This window comes from Anopheles funestus, chromosome 3RL (assembly GCF_943734845.2).
Source record: "Anopheles funestus chromosome 3RL, idAnoFuneDA-416_04, whole genome shotgun sequence".
Taxonomy (NCBI): Eukaryota; Metazoa; Arthropoda; class Insecta; order Diptera; family Culicidae; genus Anopheles; species Anopheles funestus.
Genome location: NC_064599.1, coordinates 77034245 through 77050402, shown reverse-complemented (window position 1 = coordinate 77050402; position 16158 = coordinate 77034245). Strand labels below are relative to the sequence as shown.

General features: G+C 39.5%; 1 protein-coding gene across 6 annotated transcripts in view; it reads right to left on the bottom strand.

Annotated features, from left to right (window-relative positions):
* Positions 1-727: 727 nt before the first annotated feature.
* The window catches only part of LOC125766962 (guanylate cyclase 32E), a 41322-nt gene continuing 25891 nt past the window's right edge, over positions 728-16158 (bottom strand). For 4 of the 6 annotated variants that reach the window (XM_049433097.1, XM_049433098.1, XM_049433099.1 and 1 more), the window contains 13 exons: positions 14748-14986; positions 14533-14655; positions 14071-14257; positions 11653-11903; positions 10432-10503; positions 8397-8542; positions 8164-8311; positions 5373-5463; positions 5101-5288; positions 3690-3974; positions 3372-3618; positions 1474-2788; positions 728-1353 (listed from right to left, as the gene is read on the bottom strand). In XM_049433097.1, the coding sequence (XP_049289054.1) occupies positions 1146-1353; positions 1474-2788; positions 3372-3618; positions 3690-3974; positions 5101-5288; positions 5373-5463; positions 8164-8311; positions 8397-8542; positions 10432-10503; positions 11653-11903; positions 14071-14257; positions 14533-14655; positions 14748-14986 (3500 nt within the window). In that variant the 3' untranslated portion in view covers positions 728-1145. The other 2 variants (XM_049433102.1, XM_049433101.1) reach the window with 2 other exon arrangements.

The following is a 16158-nucleotide window of genomic DNA, read 5'->3' as shown; positions in this document are numbered from 1 at the left end:
CTGCAACGTGACTAGCGCACAGGTCTTATCAAAAGCCGCTGCTTGTGCGCGATTGTTTGCGGCAGAATTTCACCACGTCAATAGAATTGTAACGCAGTTTGCTTTGTGAAATGTTCTTTAGATTTTTATAAGATCCCTGATATACATATTATTTAACCTATGATGATTAATAAAACGTTTATTTTGTGTAGAAAAATGTGTTCCTAATATTGTGGTATCAATTTGAAAGAAAGTATTTTACTTTTATTAATAAATTTCTTAACAGTTGGCTGTTTTATAAGAAGTTTACATTTGACAAAACATTGGTTTTGAAACAAGTTTTATACCTTTTTCTTAACAGACTTGGTAACAGAAACAGTTTCAGCAAAATTTAATATTGTATATTCTTATGACCAGCATTTAGAACAAGATATTACATTATTTTAATAATATGCAATTCGAACAATTTAAATTTCCGTATGTAATTTATACGTTTTTTATTATTTGTTCCCCAAAACAATATCACATCACTATCCGCGGGAAAAACACAACATGAAAAATGGAAAGCTATAGCGGAAGCTCACTATGCATTAAAGCTACTCACCGTTAGGTGGCGGTAGTGTCGGAGAAAAGAAAAGTATTCGGACGCGTTTTGAACGGCAGAAAGAATACATAAGCTGAAATCATAGCACATTTTAAATTATTTTACTGTATCTACGCAGCAGGAAATATTGAAAAACAATACTAATTTTCCTTTGTGAACTATTCAAGTTTATTTCAACAACTATTTGACGACGACACAAAATGAACGACAGTGATTGATAAGGGGTGTCCGTTACATTTACCAACGCGACACAATACTGTTTCCTCTCTCTCCATGTGCTGGCGGATGGCAGCCTTCAGTTCGACGTGCGGTAAGTTTTGGGTTTGAACACGCCAACCAGAAAAGCTCAATCGGGTGTAAATCTTTTCACTAGCACATTAGCCTTTCCCGTTTCTTTATGTATTACATGTCTACACGGTTTTCCTGTTTCTATTATTTTGTTATCACCTTTGCTTATCGTACTTAAGCACACAGACAGACATTGAGCGTATGACTAGATATCGGTAAGAAGGAAGGACAATTAACGCAATCGAGTTTGCCGAGTGCGGCACTCGTTGCTCTACTAGGTTGCGATGCTGTTGTTGAGCAAAGGTGTCGTTACCGTTGGGCAGTTAGTTAGTAGGTAGGCTGGTTCCGGCGGCTGACTCAGTCCGAGATGCTCAATGCACGGGCAAGAGGCAGTGATGTCTTCGGCACCATCCGAAATGCTGTAATCCGATCGACGTATGCTACTGTCGGAGATGACTTCCATGAGCGCATCATCGCTATACCTAGAGCGAGCAAATAGATGTCCTTAATCAACTATTTTGTCCTTCCTTTTGCATACATTCAGGAGCGTGGATATTCTAATATACAAAAAAAGGATTTTTTTTCCTCTAGTTCCCACTTACCGATGGTATCGATGTTGCTCCAGCATGGCACCACTGGCGAATCTCAGTCTTTTCGGTGACTCCAGACTAGAGGAGCGTGGCAGTGAACCGCGAGGCAAACCCAGCGCGCGACTCTTCAGTGAGCTGCGCACCCCGGGAAGATTGGTGACACTTTTCAGCATGCCGAGATACTTGTTGAGCGCCCGTGAACCACGCCGCTCGGTACGTTCCTTCGTACGCCGGGCACGTGCATCCGGATCCTCGCCCACCAACCAGAACGTCCGCTGATCTCCCTTGCCCTTCATCGGCACCAAACCGCGCTCCTGGAAGTGGTAGCCACCGAGCGAGTCAAGGATCTCTTTGGTCTGTAAACTGCAGTGGATCTTGAGCGGCTGTCCGGTGGATTCCATGCGTGATGCCGTGTTTACCGTGTCGCCGAACAGACAGTACCGGGGCATCTTCAACCCAACGACACCGGCACATACAGGCCCCGAGTGAATCCCGATCCGTAGATACAGCCGATCGTTCGGCCGATGGCGAATCTTAAACTCGGCGACCGCTTCCAGCAACTGCAGCGACATGGACGCAATCTCAGCCGCGTTTATCAGCCCGTTCCTGATCGGCAGTCCCGACACGACCATGTACGCGTCTCCGATCGTTTCCACCTTGTATACATCGTAATGCCCTATGATCGAGTCGAAGCAGGTGTACAGATCGTTCAGGAAGTCGACCACCTGCAGCGGTGTGCTTTCAGCCGACATCGACGTAAAGCCAACGATGTCACTGAAGTAGATCGTGACCAAGTCGTAACTTTCTGCTTCCACCTTATGGCCTCGCTTCAACTGCTCCGCCACCGGTCTTGGCAGCATCTCCAGCAGCAGCGCTTCCGTCTTTTTCTTCTCTTCCTGCAGCTGATCCGTACGCTCGTCGACCAGCTGCTCGAGATTGTTAGCGTACTTCTCCATCATCGCCATCATGTTGTCGAAGATGTTCGGACGCATGCCCTTGCGCAGTACGCGAAGTTTGTTGCGGATCGCTTTGAAGTCGGGTCGATCTTCAGGCCGTTCCGACCAACACTCTTTCAAACACTCACGCACACAGTCGAACGACATTTCGAGGGGCTGGATCGCCGGTCGGAACGGTGTGTTAGGGTCGAGTGGGTTTAGGACGCGCTTTAGACACTCCATCGGCGTGCATTCGATTTCTCCGAACGGGCCACGACGAGTGAAGATTTCGTACAGTACGATGCCGAAGGAGTAAACGTCACCTTTCGGTGTGCCTGGTACGGTTGCTGTAGGTCCAGCACGTAATAGTTCGGGCGCACGATAAAGTAGTTCTGAAAAAAGGCATAAAAATAAAGAGAAAAGTTTTTATTAATTTTAGTTATAATTGTAGCAAGTGAAGCATTGCATCACAGGTAAGTAATTTCACTTTATTAGTCACAATTGTTACGCCTAAAACTATGCAATTATTTTTTTTTTATCCTAACAACATCGATATTTTATGAAGTTTTAATAATTTTGAAAAATGTTGTTCTAAAAGTGTAAAAAAGAAAGAAAATACACAAATGAACCTCACTAGAAATGCGTTGCAGATTTGTTTGGTCTAAATATTTCCGATATCCAACAGTTCTAATTACTGCACCATAACAGTTCGAATGGTTACACAACAGTAGTGCGAATCAAACTCATTAATTAGGTGATAAAAATACAAAATGTACTGGAAATAGCAGCTTTGTTTATCTTACACTCCGCACATAAACAACTACTTCCAGAAAGATCGAAAGCGGACGTCTAAAATGTTGCTTTCTAGCGATTTAAAGTGTGTGATACCCCAATTGTTAGCTCACACAGTACATCTCTTTTAACTTCAGTACAATAGACCACCAATAAAATTGAATCCGTTTGTACGCTACTCACTTTGACATTTTTCCTCGAGTTTTTCCTTCTCGTCCGGCACATCCTCCGAACCCTGCTTGAAAGCAAACAGCCCAAAGTCGCTCAGCTTCACCACCCAGCGGGAATCGATCAAACAGTTGGATGTTCGCAGTGAGCCGTGAAATCGAAGCGGCGACTCGTGCAGGTATATCATACCGCGCAGTATATCCGCCACCATCGATGCCGTAAACATGTTGTCCAGCTTAACATCTTCATTTTCCAGCACATCCTGTGGGAGATAACAAAGTGAAAACGGAATTCAAGGTTGGTTTAAGCATTAAAAAAACAGCTCTTCTTCACCTTCAAGCTGCCACGGTTGCAGTAATCCGTAATGATGCAAATGTTTGGCGGATCCGTGCAAGCTCCAATGAAAGCGTTCAAATTATCGTGACGCATATCACGCAACAGCTTCAACTCCTTTTTCATCTCCCGCGTAATGTCGATGCTTTTCTTCTTCACCTTCTTGATCGCGTACAGTTGCCCCTTGTACAGACCGATCGGTGTAAAGATCGTAGAGTAGCGGAAGTCCAGATCCGGATTCGAGCTCAAACTCACCTGACTCGTTCGTATCAATGGATGTGTAGTCTGTAAAGAAATTGGTGAGACAATTACGAAGAATTAACTGTTAATCGTTATATCTTACTAACGAAAAGAAAAAAAACGGGTTTGAAAGAAAAAGAAACAAAAACTATGAACGCGATTTCTACCATGCGCCTCCATTGTACCGTTGTACGAAGTACCATGCGCCTCCATTGTACCATTTCACCAAGTACTATGCGCCTCCATTCTATGAAAACACTCTTTTACACACCAGAAAAGGTAAACGGAATATATACGCACACGTGTATTGTTACTTTTTTGCTTCTTCTTTTAGCATAAAATAAATAAGTGAACTAAACAGATAAATATAATCAAATAAACCAGTTAAATATTAATTCAATGTTTATAATAAATAATGTTTTATATTCGTATGAATATGAATACAAATCATCTAGAAGAGTTTTTTTTCATATTAACCACCGATAAATGCCCTTCCTAAATTGGTATGCAAAAATTGGCGCAAAAAGGTCAATGCTTAAAAGCGTAACAATGGTGATTGAACATGACCCTTATCAAACACATTACCTTACTCAACAGCAAGACCTTTCAAAATCATAACGCTCGTTCACACATTGACAGCATGGCAGCAAACGACAGTCTTCTCTCTCTCTCCCCAACCATCACAAAACATCTCAAACACGCACAGGGCAGGAAATCGTTATTATTTATTTATTTTCAAACAACATGAACTAGCATGGTACCGCGTTGTATGGTTCCACTTGTTTTGGGTCATCGACCCAAATCGTGGTACAAATATTAGGTGTATTGCGTGCTGCGTGTCACTGCTGTAGAGCGACCCATTACCAGCGGGTGGTAAGTTCCTGCTCGTGTTCATACATTTTGCACGAAATCTTCTATCCGTTCAGCAACAATAAAACAAAAAAACGAAGTAAAGCTTTCACACAAATCTAGGTCACCAGCATTCGGGACAGGTCGAGAGTTAATCGAACCATCAACTGACCATTCCAGTCTGTCGAAGTATTATTTCCCGTGTGACGTTTTCAAGCTGTTCATAAATCAATGCTTAATCGAGCATGATGATGGTGGTTTTTAGGGGTTTTTGTTTTGTTTCACCTGTCAGGATCGAAAAGGATGGCAAAACGATACCTACCCGTGTCATTTTCTGACCGGCCGTTTCCTTCTCATTTTCGTGCATCTGTATTTCGCGAAAGTCCACCTTCCACAGCAAACTGTCAAGCTCCTGTTCGTAGCGCCAGTTCCGGTAGAGCACGAGTGACACGACACCCAGCAGCAACAGGGCACCCCCAGCGATGCCACCCGTTATCTCGCCCGTGTAACCTATCCGGCGGGGGAAAACGTGCGTATGAATGAGACGGTTTTTGGGATGACTATCTAAAAAAGGGAATATATATTTCTACTTACTGATACACTTTTCGCCACGAAATCCACACCGTGGTTCGGCCACCGGAGGACCGGATCCTACCCAATCGATCGTATCAAACAGCCGAATCTCCTGTACGGAAATTAACAACAACAAAAAAATAAGTTCCATAAGTTGATGGAAGAGCTAAAAAACGTGACAAAACGGGGTGAAGATGAAAGGAGTGACTAGAAAGTAATGCTTTAGTAAAAACCTCTCTTCATGGGAGGAAATGTTCTCATCATGCAAGAGATCATTCAACAAACTTTATAACAAAAAAAACATTAAGATTAAATATCAATAAAGAGCAAAAAACCGAACAGCTTTTCAATGATACGAGCTTATCGGAAGCGAATTTCCCCGAAGAGTATCGTCAATTAATCAAAACCGTTCCATTGGTGTGAGAGTTATGAAAATCCACAATGAAATTAAATGATTCCCTCCTTTCTTTGTGGGACAATCAGGAAAGGGTTAAACGGTTAGGACAGTTTCATAACAATATGCACCGAAGGTTGACGCTAAGGAATGTGGAAAAAGGTTTCCTAATTAATTTTGTACTGAAGCCCTTTGAAATTTGATACTGTTCCTTTATTTAAGGGTTTAATTTTTACTGCTTCCTGGTTGGCTTTTATCGGTTTCCTTTATATTGGTATGTACAAATGGTTTTACAATTTGGTGTTTTTTACTTACAAATGATAGAAGTAATTTTATTGATTGTCAAACAATATTTTATGTTTCAATACTGGAAAATTCCATTCAATATTGGTAAATAATTGGCTTAAAATATAAATAATATTTTATAATTTATATTTTAATAAGCTATGAAGCAAATTGACAATATATAAGGTGGGAAATACAGGCGCTTAATCATATTGACCGACTAGTTCAATAAGTCTTTAATACTTAAGTACTTTACATACATTTTATAGTAGAAATAAATATGATAATCTGCAAAGTAAAGTATGAAGTGAAGCATAAAAGTTCTAATAATATAATACTTATTTTAAACATTATAAAATTTTGAGGTAATATTATATATACACAGGGACTAGTATTCTATATACGCAGGGAATATCAAATATACTAATGTAAAATAAACATTAAATTTAATACCACAGAACGATTTATCATTTAAATGGTTTCATCTATTTAAAAGATGCAAAAAACAACATATTTACACCTATTTTTTAATTTAATCTTTTCAATCGGCAAAGATGTATATAACCCGTACGGACGGAAAATTCTAGCATAAAGTGATAATTAAAAATATGCTCCCAAGGTAAACATGTTTCTATTTTTGTACTTCATTAAACTTGTTTCGGTTTTAACAGCTTTTAAAAACAAATGTTGATGCATGCTTATATTCAGTATCGTTTTCCTCTACAGCGAAATCATACTGGCTATTAATCATTTCCATCATATCATAACAAAAAGTTCTCAAACAAGACACCTCTAGCCGGACGAACCAGCACAGTGTCTGATTGCCATGAAGTGATCATTTGCTGGGCCACGTCTGGGCCACACAGCGGAGATAAAAAGTAAACAAACAAACAGAACCGGCAACGTAATGGTGGGGAAAAACAACATCGATCATCTTTCGTCCGATGATGCGAATCGCAATGGTGGTGATCAAGTGTGATAAACAACACTAAAACTAACGCAGGAAAAGGGCGCGATGTTGATTGATCGCAGAGCGAATATTTAGACCAGATTTGAAGTGAGCAGGCTGAGGACATTTGGAACACACACACATGGAACTTGAAAAACTGAAGAACGGAACTGAACGAGAAGAACACATCAAGACACATCCACAACTCACCTGAATTTTAAACTACAGCACGGTACAAAGTTGGGAGGAAATACAAGAAGCGTACGGAAGAAGAAGGACGTTAAGGTTTTTTTTTTATACAGAAACTAATACAAATGCACAAGTAGCGATAATATAAGTATATGTACAACGATTTGTTTTTTATTGTAGTTTTGTAAGGAATAATGAGATTATTGTTTTGCAATGTTGTTTATGTTTCTTTTTCAAAAAAAATAATGAAAGAAAAATGTTTCACTCATCTGAAATATTCTAAAGAAGTTTAGATGATATTTATTTAATTATATTACTGAGGCTCGGTTTGAAATACTTTTTTATCAGAATTGATTTAATTTCGAATCTAAATTGCCTCTCTAAATTGCGATACGAAGCATCTTACAAGCTGAATACATTAGCATTTGGTACGGAAAAAGGCACGGTTTTGTCGAGAGTTGAACCTAGGCTGTAGAGTTTTGCAGACTTCTACTTTATCGCCTACACTGTTTGACTGAGTCAAACATTATCATCTATTAAGCCTAGTGCTACAGATCACACTACATTCACTGTATACTCTAAAAAATAAAAATTACGTTCTAAAAGCAAATACTAGGTTCTAATTTCAAAAATAATTCAATAAAAAATATAAAAAACAGTTATGATTCAAAGTTTTTGATCCGTCATTTTGAAGCAAAACTAAAAGTCGTAATCGTTAAAAATCGATAATAAAATTTTCATCTGACACATGTAATAAAACACTCTTTTATCGCGACTTTGTAATGCAATGAAAAGTTCAATTTAAAGAACCATATGTTACATATCCGCTCTCAGCATTATGACATCAGAATATCATTTCCATAATATTATTTTATTGCAAATGTGTTTCCTCATACCGGCTTTGAGTTGCAAACCTTAAATCCACCCTCTCCCGACAAATCCATTAAAAGTGCATCTGTTCGAAAATGTATGTGTGTAAGCCATTACCCACTTACCGGTATGCGATCCACGGTCGGTGAGCTGAATCGCCCGATCGGAAACAGTCCGTACTGGTTGGCGGCGGTTGTGCTTGGGACGGGTTTCCGTGCGAGAATGGTGTAGTTTCCGGTCGCATCACCATTCTCATCGATGTGCACCAGATAGCTGTTCGGATGAAAAATGGTACAGCCGTACAGGCAATGCGTTCACAAGGAGGTGTTACTGTCTCCCCCCGTTCGGTTCACCTTACCCCATCGCACTCATGTAAGCGCGTCCCTTAATCGCTTCGATTATGGCGGAACCATTTTTCGGACTATCGCCCGACAGCAGCACTTGCATCAATGCATTTGCATACAGATGAACCGCATCGTACAGATAGGCAGCTTCCGCCCTTATCTATGTGAAGCGCGTTCCGCCACAAGCGTGATTAAAGAAGATGAAAAAGGAAGAAAAAAAGGGAAGTGAAAAAAGAGCAATTATTAACGAGTGTTTTTATTTTTCTACCAATGTTCATACGTTTTAAAGTCTAGACAAACATCTCACCGTAAAGAATTATTCAAATAAAAACAAAACCCAAATTCCAAATGGACTGCTAATGGAACTCTCCCAACACTCTTCACTGCTGCAATCAGGGAAGCGAAACAAGTGCCCACTTAGCAGCTACAAATTGAGATTCTTTTCTTCACCTTAAAAGCGATGCCATGTAGAAATCTCAGTTTCTCTACTATCCAATCAGAGGGTTCTATACGTCCACAAAAACACCCGCATCTAACGAAACCGAAAACCAAACCAAAATCTTTCACCATCACAATGCAACTGATCTCCACGGATCAGAACTTTATTTAAGGAAGTTTATCGCCGGTTGCAAAGATCTAATCGATTATCGATGCTACTCCATTCAGGACAAATGGAATCTTCGATTTCTGCTTCAAGCTGCACTTGAGCTCTTCTGGCTGGGGTTGCTGTGACAATGCAGAAAAGTGCAAAGTAAGCCATTAATGGAAGCAAATGTGTAGCCGAACAAGCTCCACAACAATGGACTTTTGTGCTTTGCTTTTGAAAAGCACAACGGATAGTCTTTGTCCGTTGTTATACTTAAATTGTAGAAATAAGCTGGTTTAGTTGGGTCACATCAATATTGATCAAATAAAAACAGAAGACAATCAATATTGAGACAAAACCATTGTGTTGCATCGATTATTATTCGAGATACTAATTCTTTGTTGGTTTTTTGGCAAAAAAAACTTCCACGGAAATTTAGTTAAATTTCAGTTTTTTCTAGAAATTGTAGTCTAGAAATTTAATTATATTAATTCTAATATAAAAAACAGAAAAAGAAATCATTTTATAATAAAAGCAACAGAGCTTCTCTTTATTATTTCTCACCATTTCTTCAATTAGATAAACATTGTATTTACATTAAGAAAGTGTTCTTGCAACTTGTCTCCTGTTTCGAGTTCCTTCCATCTGAATCCCAGCCATCGTTACTAGATCTTGCTCAAACCTACTTTCAATCCGTAATCGTAATCGGATAGCAATCATGGAGCTCCTTAGAGTGGAACGATTACCACAAGTCCTTAGCTCAAAGCACTCGCAAAGCTTCTCTGCCATGTACTGCAACGCTGCAACGACCAAGAAGGACGGTAATCAACCTAGTCCCCTACCGGCTGCATGTACCGTCGGTAGCCAACCGTAAGGAAGTGGCGTATTAATTCAATTTCCGTATGAATAACCATGGTTTCGATCGATAAAAGGCATCAGATAACGAGCTTGCGCTGCATGCGGTCGGAAAATGATTCCACACCGCCCAAACCAGTCAAGTGATTGGATGACAGGTGCAGGGTGTGTCCCCCTGCATTACTTGAGTGGTGTTTGAAGCTCAGATAGAAGAGTATGTAATAAAATCCGTGCTATCATATGAACTGCAACTCATCTCATAATTTGAGATTTTACACTGTTCATGTTCAGGAATGTTCAAGAGTTCTTCAAGAAGAAATTTTTCTGCAATCAAAATGCAACTTTTACACAGTGTAAAAATAAAGTTGAAAGAAACATTATTTAAAAAGACACACGTTTAAAAGGGAAACGGATTAAAGCATCAAGACAAAGACATTACGCTTTTGAAATTTGAAATTACGATACAACTTAATCTGCCGGCATGTCTTTCACATCACCATGTTTGCGTTTCAACGATCTACCATTTATATTTATCGCACACAAAAAAAAGAATCCCACCATCTTTTTAATATTAATCATCTGTTTAACGTTTGGTTGTAAATATTTACCTGCTTTACGCCTCCAAAGAAGATCAACGCATTCCGATAGTTGAACGGTGGTAGCTCCAAATATTTGTTAACCTGTTGTAAACGACAAGCGTCAAAGAGAAATGAACAACGTGTTAAACTTCATCGAAATACCAACAAAAAAATGCACCCCACACGGGATAACGCCCCAGTTTGTTATCATAATAAATTAACGTTCGTTTTTCGCTCGTTCCGATGCAAAAGTGCAACACTGGGGTAGTGCAAAAAAAATGAACATCACAGACGTACAGCGCATCATGGAGCAGTACCGCCCCGAATGCAACGGATTTGGTGTTGCATGTCGGTTCTGGGTGTATTTATTTGCACACTCGTCGTGAAAGATTTATTATCGTAATACCAGGCCAACGCTTTTCAACGCCAAATGGTCGTTTGGCCGGTTTTCATGGTGTGAATTTATTTTTTGGCTTCGCAAATAATTTCTCTCCATTTTGGAGTTTCGTGACCGAAAGGGGAAGTGCTGAATTCTACGGCTGAATTCTATTAACTGCTGCGTTAATTTTACTAACGAAAATATAAAAAATCTCATCTTACAGTCTGTACACGTAGTAATTATTGGTGGATTGGTGATGGCTTTGCCGGAGCTCGTTTCAACGGTCATAAAAACAATTTTATTACTGTCCGTGTGGAGGTTGCTTCTTTCCTTTGTACCACGCTTAATTATCCGTTTAATGTTTTATGACTTTTTTTAACGATTTGTTGCTTGCTGATTTGCTTATGTGATGATCAATGTTCAGCTTATTGGCTTTTTGTTGGTAATTAATAATAATAAATAATTAATAATAAAAAATAAGTAATTTGTTATAACATTTTTATTATGAAAATTACACGCATTAATACAACATTTGATGAGCGTTCTATTCAATTTGGCAGACAGACAGATTTGGTATTTACTAGAGATTTGATTGATTGAAACCTATCAATCATGATACAAAAGTACGTACAGAAACACACTGCACTAATGTGGAACCATTTCCGTTATCATGCTACTTCGAAAGCTGTCCCATATTGTGATTGAAAAAGGAAAATCAGTTACAATATTCGGCTATTCTTCACCCGCAACCGCAACCACTTGTTGATTGGACAGATTTATCACACCAATCGTGTTTCATTGAGCACAAATTCTTTTATTCACCATTCCCGACGGTGAAACGATACGGAGCTGATTTTCGCACTGACACTCACCTTTACCGCAAACTCTTCGAATCGTACCGGCGCCGACGGCACGATGGCCAAATAGTGCCGGAAGGCTTCGACCGCATCCGGATCCGGCGTCGTCTGGAGCAGTCCGTGCATGTACTTCGACGGCAGAGCAGCATCGTACTGTTCGATGTCGACACCGACGACAAAATAGTCGCCCCGTTCAAGCAAACCGCGCCGCCGTAGGCTCACCAGCAGCCCGATATGCTCGTAGTGGTACCCAAGAACAAGATAAACTGCGAAGGAGGCGTAGGGTAGGCGGTAGGCAAAACCCGAACGAGAAACGTCAATAAATTGATTAATGTTCTGCTAAAGTGTTGCCCATGACAAGGGCTTGGAAAAGGAAAATGAACCGGGTGAAGGAAAGTAGAAAGATGAATAAATAAGAAGCTTGAAATGGGAAGGATCCTAGTACTGGAGGGAGGCAGGTCATCGGAGCAAATTGGAAATAATTTATCAAAAAACCGCGACAGCTCGGTAAACGGAAGCTATTAATTGAAATTTAAGCGATCTGCTATCGACACTTGTGCGCAAGTTACGCAAAGCTGATAAACCATAATCTGATGAATGGTAATCGAACGAGCTTTGTATAAATTGCATAATGAAGCTTTTCAAGAGAAGAAAAAGAATTTGGGACAACTGTTGTGAATCGGTGAATAATGCTTGATTTTTGTTTCAGATTTAAAACTTATGTCAAACTGACAGTCAGATGACCGTTGAGGTAAATGTTCGTTCTCTTACACCAACGTCATGGGTTCGAATCTGATCGTGAATCTGATACTCAAAAAAAATTACGCTCTCTCTCATAGCAAACCATTAGTACCAAATTACTCTATTTAAGTTCAAATAATTAGGATTTTAAATAAGCATTTAAATATATCACATTTATAAATGTTGCTACATTGGTGAAAAATGAGGAAAATTGTACATTTTCTCTAACAGGGTATGCAACTTGGTTCCTTGAATAACTTCTGGCACAGACATCTGAGGGCATGGCCGTCCAAAAAGAAAATGTAGCCATTGATGCCATCTATCGACCACAGGTTAAAGATAGGCGATTCGTTGGATACCGACCGAGTTATAGGCAAAACTTGGTACAAAAATGAGGAAAATTTTACATTTTCTCAAACAGGGTAACGAACTTGGTTCCTCGAATAACTTCTGGCACAGACATCTGAGGGCATGGCCGTCCAAAAAGAAAATGTAGCCATTGGTGCCATCTATCGACCACAGGTTAAAGATTGGCGATCCGTTGGATACCGACCGAGTTATAGACAAAACTTGGCGCAAAAATGAGCCTTAAGAAATTTTCATTTTTTTGAATTTTTTGAATTTTTTATTATTTTTCACTCTTTTTTTTATTTAAAGCATTATTTGAGTGAAAAGAAACTCATTGCAACCAATTGGCATCAAAATAAATCAATTTAATTTTTTTGCAAAATTTTCCAAAAAAAACGTAAGGGGTAAGCCTTATGAAATTTTCGAGTGGAAAATTTTTTTGAAATTTTTTTCTGATTTTTTATTCTTTTTTTTAATTTAAAGCACTATTTAAGTGAAAAGAAACTTATTGCAACAAATTTCCATCAAAATATATCACATTTAAAATTTTTGCTACATTGCTCAAAGATGAGGAAAATTTTAAATTTTCTCAAACAGGGTAACGAATTTGGTTCCTCGAATAACTTCTGGCACAGACATCTGAGGGCATGGCCGTCCAAAAAGAAAATGTAGCCATTGGTGCCATCTATCGACCACAGGTTAAAGATTGGCGATCCGTCGGATACCGACCGAGTTATAGACAAAACTTGGTAAAAAAATGAGCCTTAGGAAATTTTCATTTTTTTAAATTTTTTGAATTTTTTATTATTTTTCACTCTTTTTTTTATTTAAAGCATTATTTGAGTGAAAAGAAACTCATTGCAACCTATTGGCATTAAAATAAAACAATTTAATTTTTTTGCAAAATTTTCCAAAAAAAATCGTAAGGAAAATCGAGTGGAAAATTTTTTTGAATTTTTTTTTGATTTTTTATTCTTTTTTTAATTTAAAGCACTATTTAAGTGAAAAGAAACTTATTGCAACAAATTCGCATTAAAATAAATCAATTTAAAATTTTTTCCAAAAGTTCATAAAAAAACGTAAGGCATAGGAAATTTTCAAATGGGAGCGCATCGCACAATCGCTCCTGTGTGTAGCGCTCCGTACGGAGCTACCTCTTTTTCGCGTGGGCTGTGCGGGAGCGCGTGCAATAAGATGAGCGGAACGATTGAGGTACCTCGTTCGCTCTTGACCCAACACTACTTATGATGGATTGTTTAAAATGAACTTAAATTCATAATTACGAAGGGAGGTTAAATGATTAAATAGCATCAGAAATGTCTTTCCCCATCACAGTCGACTTACTTCTCGTGTCCTCGTACGTGTCCTCCACTAGCCGCTCGAACGGATTGCTCGAATATCCATGATGGTAAATGTCGGTCCAGGTCGCAATCGAGCGTATCCGGATGCTGGCGGTCCGGAGCGTCGTCTTGAGCGTTTCGGCAACCGCATCGAACTCACCGTTGTCTGAAGCACGATACAAAAAACTAACCTTAAAGAAGCCGAGGAAAACTATTTTTCCATTTTTTCGATCGAATTTTTTTCTGATATTCGGCAAGACACATATCGAGGTAGCGAAAAAGGTTTGGCATTGTTTTCAAAGTGTTTGTTGGTTTTGCTTTCACGGTGCGGTTTCTGTTTTTGGTTTTTCGCTAAGCTGCCAGACAAGCGTACAAATTTAAGACAACTAAAGCATACAGACACACGTACGCACACGCAAACACACACACACAGACACAACCTACAAACGAATCCGTGCACACCTACCTGGGTCCAGTTGTAGGCGAGTAGCAGCGAGACGACGGATTTGGAAATTTGTAGATCCGGTGGTCGAGTTCTAGCGAACGTTGGGAAATGTTTCTTGTTGGACGTTTCATTGTGCGTACAGAACTATGCACCGGTACGGCAGAGGAAGAAACGAAAACCGAAACCATGTAACATGTTAAAAATAGTTCCCGCAGACTATTGTGCGCTTCACTCACGTAGGAAATCATTGGCAGATTAAAGGCAGCAGCCATGCGGCCCTCGTGAACGCAGGTTTCCTGTGGTCCAACGTATCCGATCACGTCCTTCGTCCAGAGGTCGGCTGTCTTCCGTATGCTGGTTACCTCCTCGCCGTACGTTTCCGCCACCTCGAACCGTAACTCGTGCCCGTGCTTGCTGAAGTACCGGTCATTCACCTCGGTCATGGCTAGGGTTATGGCACCGGAAATTTGTAATCCTATACGATGTCCGGGAGGGAAAAAAGAAGGGTACGGAAATGCTATTATTCTCGCTTCTGGTTAGTGGTAGCATCTGCGAGTCCGCAGCACAGCATGCCCGGGTAAGCATTAGTGCATATTTAATTGTCTATCTTTGGAGGAAAGTTTGCTGGAAGTGGAAAACAATCCCATCCAGGAAGTTGTTTCTAAGAGAGTAGTGTAACATAAGTGGTAAACACAACGCCCGTAGCAAATAAATGCTTACAACGAAAGACTTGAGGAGAGAAAAGATACAGAACTAGAGAAGTTTTAGCAATTCATTTTATTCGCGTTATATGAGTTTTTGTATATCACCAAATATAAATTATACCAAGTTTTATATTATAGCATTTGTTATGTTGTTCAATGTTTAGTTCTTGTACCCTGTTTACCGACTCTCTATCATTAAGAACTTGGACACATTTCATGGCGAAGGATTTATCTTCTTCAAGCAAATTGACGCTCTTGTCAGCAGGACTCTTAGGAAGACACTAGGAGTTATAAAGATTATTTGCCCAATCCTCTATGTCTGAGGACTTTGGATAAGGTCTTCTTCTCGCTATGTGACACATTGATGATACGATAGAAGAAATCAAGGTTTTCTTGGCCTTTCCAAGAAGACCTCAAGGTTTGTGACGGGTCCTGCAACTTAAGCCAAATCTCTCATTGATTAGATCATCGCTTTATTGTTGTTCTGATGATCTGATCTTCCTCCACTCCAAAATCGTTATTGAGCTGCCTCTCGCCCTTTGTTTTAGGTTTAGTAATCTTCTTCTTGGCTTCACGACCTCTAAGGTCATGTCGGCCATTTCTGGCTTAATAAGTACGTAGTCGTCGGAAAAACAGTCTTTACTACGGGGAGACGTTTCGGATGAGATTTAATTCTGGATCCTGTCGTGTGGAACCGGCGCCGTTTATCACATACACCACGGAGCAACCCTATTGGTTCAGTAATGTCAGCTCGATTTTGTTAAAACGATCGACAGAATGTTATGAGAAACTTGAAAATAATATATAGAAAAGAAATTATTCTTTTTTTTAGCTTGAGAAGTACTATACAAACATTATAGTTTGATTAAATATGGAAGATCACTAATAAGAAAATTTAGTTGTAGAGGGTTTAAGCATCTGCTGTCAAATCGATTTCTTTTGT